The sequence below is a fragment of the Tachysurus fulvidraco genome, chromosome 6 (genome assembly GCF_022655615.1).
Source record: "Tachysurus fulvidraco isolate hzauxx_2018 chromosome 6, HZAU_PFXX_2.0, whole genome shotgun sequence".
Taxonomy (NCBI): domain Eukaryota; kingdom Metazoa; phylum Chordata; class Actinopteri; order Siluriformes; family Bagridae; genus Tachysurus; species Tachysurus fulvidraco.
In genome coordinates this window covers 15866084-15872704 of record NC_062523.1, presented here as the reverse complement: position 1 = coordinate 15872704, position 6621 = coordinate 15866084, and the positions used below count along the sequence as shown (strand labels likewise).

General features: G+C 40.9%; 1 protein-coding gene across 1 annotated transcript in view; it reads right to left on the bottom strand.

The window, feature by feature from the left end:
* Window positions 1–4717: 4717 nt before the first annotated feature.
* galnt13 (UDP-N-acetyl-alpha-D-galactosamine:polypeptide N-acetylgalactosaminyltransferase 13) overlaps window positions 4718–6621 on the bottom strand; it is a 37208-nt gene continuing 35304 nt past the window's right edge. The window contains exon 13 of the mRNA XM_027164871.2: window positions 4718–5583. Coding sequence (XP_027020672.1) covers window positions 5443–5583 — 141 coding nt within the window. The 3' untranslated portion in view covers window positions 4718–5442. The remainder of the gene's footprint in view (window positions 5584–6621) is intronic.

Below are 6621 nucleotides of genomic sequence, written 5' to 3'. Positions count from 1 at the left end.
TATATTATCTTCAAGGCTACAGTACCTGGGATCTGTTCAAACAGAATTAATTGAGACAGGGAAAATCTGCAGTGAGACACTTGAAATCGGCTGTTAGAAACTGAAAATCTGCAGTAAGAAACTGAAAATCTACACCAGGTTACGTATGTATCCCAGTTCAATGAGAAGGAACGAAACACTGTATCAAGACTGATGATGTGGGAATGCTTCTTTGAGGAAGTTTTATGTACACAATGGCAATTTAATGGCTTAGAAAGGACATATGACGAAGGTAATATGCACCACATAAGGGCATCTATGTGACATTACTACAACTTCTATTAGTCTGAAGGATATGCGGGTGGATGAATGGGGTGTGGCAAGCGACGCAGCATCTCATTCCCTACTCAGGGAACTGGGTTACATACGTAACCTGGTGTAGATCTCTTGCTGCCAGATTGTTTGAAAGAGCTGTTAACGTCATACTGATCTCCCTGGCTCCCTTAAAGGGCAAACTGGCAGGTGCTGACCCAGGGTATAGAACTGTGCAAAAAAAAGGAGCGGGCACAGACCCCACTGACCGCCGAAATGCCAGAGGCGACAGCCCAAGAGTAGGGGAAGCTGCCCTGGGAAGGACGCTATTAGGAACCCTAGCCCTCAGGTGTCAGGATTACATTTTAGTTCACCTGGCGAGGATGACAGACATAAGGTCCTCTCTTGCCTGAAGGGTCTGGGCCTACAGTAGGCACACTGAGCAGCCTCCCTAGCCTTTGATGGGGGGCGCGAGCCGCAACACTCGCCCTTTTCTTCGATCTGAGTGAGCTAGGAGGGGCCCAGGTGCATCTGGAAGACTTTCTTAGGGCCTTTTCACACCTGGTCACTTCATGTGTTTTCTCTGATCAAAAAAACACCTGGTCTTTTTACCATCGGATAGCTATCGGATCACAGAAAACGCATGAAGTGACCAGGTGTAAAAACCCACTTAGTGTGCCTACTTACTGTGCTTACTGTAGCGACGGATAAATTTCCTGAACGCTGCCGACTGGTGCTTCACCTCCAGGTGCCTTTCAATGACAGCACTCACTGCATCTCAGAACACAGCCTTGGGTGAAATCGGGGTGTCCAGAAGAAAGGGCCTATTTTTGTCCTTGGTCCTGTGCTAGTAGCCATGGAGAGCCATAGTTTGCAGGTATGGCTGTGCTAGTAGCCATGGAGAGCCACCTTTTGGCTTAATTTAAAATTAATCCAAAGGTGGCTCTCCATGGCTACTAGCACAGCCACTGAATGGCCAATGGAATGATCCTTCTGCTTTGAGTCACAGAGCACAAGATCCATGGCTCGGTGGAGCTCAGATACTGCGTCAGGTTTCAATACCTCGCCACAGTCGAGTTCCTTTAACAGGTCAGCCCGGTAGGCCTGCAAAAGCACCATGGTGTACAGGGCTGCACTGGCTTGGCCTGCTGCTATGTATGCCTTACCCGCAAGGGCTGAGGTTTCTCTACATGGCTTAGAAGGAAGTGCAGACACCCTCCATGCGGGCAATGTAGGTGAGATATAGCTCATGAGAAACTCTTCAACCCTAGGCATGGCCACTTTCCCATGATTTTCGAGCCCTACAATGGGTAAAGAAAAATTAGACGTGGCTGGGGAAAAGAGACGAGATGAATAGGGATTCCCCCAGGACCTCGATACCTCAGCATTGAATTCTGGAAAAATGGCAGCTGCCTGCATGGAGATGGCATGCAGCCTGAAGTCAGAAAGCGTAAAGAAGCAAACCCCTCCTCACCTACATCAAGCTACTTATAGCCTGATGTGGAGAGCAACATACTCTCTTCCAGGTTGGGAGAAATCGCCATGCGAGCTCCCGATTCCGAAACAGAGAGATTGGATTTGGCTATAAAATACAGCCAAGCGGGATCGGAGCTTACGCAGAGGAAACCTCTCGCAATGCGCACAGCCATCTCCCTTCGAGAGCTAGAGTACTATAGCCATTATATGTACTTGCTGGCACGTATTCCCTTCACCATGTGTCCTTTCTAAACCATTAAATCCTCTTGTGTGACCACAGAACTTCAGACACATCTTCCTCAAAAAAGCATTCCCATGCCATCAGCCTTGCTCGAGTTCATCTGCAGTGAGACACTGAAAATCTGCAGCAAGACACACAATCTGCAGTGAGATACTGAATATTTGCAGTGAGACACTTAAAATCTACAGTGAGACACTTAACATCTGCTGTGAGAAACCGAACATCTGCTGTGAGAAACTGAACATCTGCAGTGAGAAACTTAAGTCTTCAGTGAGAAACTAAAAATCAGTGAGACACTGAAATCTGCAGTGAGATACTGAATATTTGCAGTAAGACACTTAAAATCTAGTGAGACAGAATCTACAGTGAGAAATTGGTATCTTCATTAAGAAATTAAAAACCTGCAGTAAGACACAAAAATCTGGTGAGAAAGGGAAAATCTGCAGTGAGACACTGACAATCTGCAGTGAGACAGAAACTCTGCAGTGAGACACTGACAATCTGCAGTGAGACAGAAACTCTGCAGTGAGACACTGACAATCTGCAGTGAGACAGAAACTCTGCAGTGAGACACTGACAATCTGCAGTGAGACAGAAAATCTGCAGTGAGACACTGACAATCTGCAGTGAGACAGAAACTCTGCAGTGAGACACTGACAATCTGCAGTGAGACAGAAACTCTGCAGTGAGACACTGACAATCTGCAGTGAGACAGAAACTCTGCAGTGAGACACTGACAATCTGCAGTGAGACAGAAACTCTGCAGTGAGACACTGACAATCTGCAGTGAGACAGAAACTCTGCAGTGAGACACTGACAATCTGCAGTGAGACAGAAAATCTGCAGTGAGACACTGACAATCTGCAGTGAGACACTCCCAATCTGCAGTGAGACACTGAATATTTGCAGAGATCGGGACATTCTGCAGTGTATACAGTATCTGGGTTTAGACTACATTCAAATATCTTTTATCATATTGACATGCTGAAAAAAGTTGCATTATACCTTAAGCAAACTTAGCAGATAAATTAAACACAAGTTTTTTTTTATTATGGTTCACAGTCTGATATTCATTTAATAAGCATGTAATGGTAAATCCATATAGTTTCAACATTTCTTACTTAAAAAATGAACAAACATTGAATATCACTCAAGACAAATTCAAAGGTACACAGTTGTTAAAGTTGAAAAACAATCTATGCTGTAATTATTTCATGCACTTATAATCTCATAAAAGCCCAATGGCATTTTTTTACGGAAACATCGCACACGTTGGGAGCAACATGACTTCCATTCCATTAGATTTATGTGCAAGAATAATCATCCAATGAAAAAAAGCCTGCACACAATTCATTACAAAATCTTAAATGGATGACACACACTGGATTTGAAATACTGGATTTTCAGAACAATTAGTGAAATTATACTGAATTACAGATTTAATGTAGTAAACTATTTGAAACGTTTTGTCAGCGATGGACAATATCACCTTTGAATGAAGTAGTAAAGAGCCTTGGACAGACAATGGCCAATAAACTTTGTTTTGAGTTTCCTCAAAAGAAGACTATACATCTACAAATGATGACACACATCAACACACGTGGAGGTAAACAGGGCTTTCAAATGTCATCTTAAAAAAATATTTGATTTTATATGTACAACAATGCTCAAAAATAGTGACTATTTACAACAGGACAGCTGCTCCATATCAGTAACATGGTGTTGATGGCAGGCAAGCGGAGACACTAATAGGACAACAAGGTTACAGAATTGAAGTAACATATGCTACATTAAGCAAGTTGCAGCATATACAGTACTGTATGTCATTTTAACCAAACCCAAATAATATTATTTCCATCAGTGTTGTATTTCTTCAAAAATTAAAACTGCATCTGGAGAATAAGAGGATCAGTGAGAGGATATATTTTCATTCAGGATAAATCAAGGTGAAGTTGTGCTTTTATGAAATATATCACTAATTATTCATTTTACAAATCAGTTAGCAGAATTTCACCACTTAAGATGCGTCATTTGAATGCTTCCTTAAGTGCTGAGATTTTTACAGTGAATTTTTCATTAGTCCTTCTATAGCACTATACAACTAGATAACCATTGAAGCTTGCTTCAAAGATACTTGGTCTTACTGATCCACTATCATTATTATTATTATTATTATTATTATTATTATGGTGAATCCTTAGGACAATGTTAAGAAGCTACCAATAATTGACAATCACTCTGCAATCATATATGGAAAACATGTCAGTGGAGTTAAAATAAAATTGTTTTGGTATTAAAGAACGCAGTGGACAGTAGGACATAACAGATTGTAGAGCTTCCATTCACTATCCTGAAGATCAGTCTCTGGAATAGTTCCAGATGGCCGGTGAAACAGATGCTACTGGATTATGGCTTTAACTCCCTCAAATTGTAGGTAAATCTAATGCCTTGTGGATAAAACTGTAAGGTTGGCCCATCGCTGGTGCTGAATTGTTCCCAAAGCAGGAGGTATAATTGCATTTCAGCTGAAAGTTGTTGGGTAACTGCATGGTGACAGGAATCCAGTGAAGAGCAGGGATAGAGACTGAGTTTGGAACATAATACATTGAATTCTGGGTGGTTCTGGGATATTTTTAGCAGCCAAGATCTCTTCAGTCTGGTGGAGATTTTACAATGCTCTTTTGAAACTACATGACTTTTTTTTGGATCTGCAACACCCCCCAACACTCAGTGTTCGACTGGGCAGAATGATCTGCTTGTCATAAGAGTGGTCCCACATATCCCAAGGGTTAAGAGTGAAAATTCAAGCAGAGTGAGAACATATAAAAAGCTGTAAAATCTGCAAACAGCAATACCCAATTAGAGCACCAGAGAAAACACTCAGCAGATGTTGCAGGAAAATCAAAAAAACACCATCATCTTATAATCCACTCTGGTTGAACCCAGAAGTTGCCATCTGTACTGTAGCTGTAATTGTACTGTAATATTATATTTCAGTGCCAGGAGACGAAGAGGACCCTAAAGGTTCAGACGATAAAGCTATGCATGATTACGAATGCGTATTTGATGTAAAGTGCGAAAAAACTTCCCCACAACCACTACAAGTTTCTAAAAAGTCTTCTTTCTTTTCTTCGTGTCAGTATTTTAATAACTAGAGCTTCAAATTGCTTCAGGTCCATTTTGAGAACACTTTGTCTGGCAGCCGTCCAGGTGAAATATCGTATACCGCGTGTGCACAGCTACGACGACAGGACAATACATGCGTGCTAAATGAGCCGAGATATGAACAGTTTAACACATCTGCAATGCTGAAAGTCTGAGAGCTTCAAACAGACATGTAAAGATCCAAAGTGCAGGTTAAAGGCCAGATCACACTTCAGTAATGACCGTGTGTGATCCTGTGACTTTAGCTTGGCTCTTTCATATCATCCACTTCACATACTTAAGGTCATGTTTCTGAGGAGCCACTGCTGCGAGCGGCTACCATTGCAGTCTCTCAATGTGGGAACCATTTTATCCTCCTCCGAAGGCATGTCCAAACACTGATTACTGTTCACATGTAGCAAGGTCAGGCGCTAGAGGAGGAGAAAAAACATAAAACGTTGAAACATCAGCCGCATTACAAATATTAATTGGTATATAACTCATGTTGTTGAATCAAACCCCAGCCATATTATATGTATATTAACTGGCAATAAATTACTGGAGTAATAACTGATTTTGCAGTAAACCTGTTTCAATGTGTATGATGTGGGCGATGGAATGAAATAAAATGACTGTTGCCATCATTTTTTGAGAAAAATGAAATATCTCTGCAACTATAATAAAAAAAAAATTCTAAAAAGAGAAGCACGGGTAGCTGGAAAGACTTTTTAAACATTTTTAAGGCTGACACTTGTGGTTTTGGTTCTGGTTTTCAATTTGCTATGCGGTTTTGGTTTATTTTACACTGCACATAAGGAAAAATAAAAAACATTAAGATTTGGGAATGAGGGAGATTTAGGGCTGAAAACACTTACATAAATACTTTTATTTCACTGGTTAGAAATATGCTACACAAATCATTTGTGTAGAATTCACAAAAATCACCCAAGCACAGACTTGGCTCTCTGGACACTTCAGATTAGATCATTTTAAGAATGATTCATTTAAAAATGCCTGTGTAATTGATCACATCCAGTATTTATTGCTCTTTTTGTCCACTCAACCAAGTATCCCAAACATAATGCATCACATCAGATCTGTTCTTTAGCTCATTTTGTAGCTCAGTGGTAGGTTTAGCTGCTCATACTGTATGTAAATGTTGTACACAACCGTGAATAAAAGGAAAGTGTGTTAAGGTTCATTTCCGGCTGAAGGGTCGATTCAGGGTCCAAACACTTCCCGACTGCAATCAAACTGCACCAGAGTTCACTTAGAATCCACCTTGCTCAAGAGATCTCAGACTGGTTGTTTTGGTCTGTGCTCTAGTGTGATTGCTGTGTTCTTTAAACACACTGAATACTGAACACACCCTGAGTTTACTAAGTGTTCGGAAGTACAGTAAGAAAGAAAATGTGCATCATACATCTACTTCAAATCATCTTAAAGCGCACCAAAAAAAAAAAAAAAAA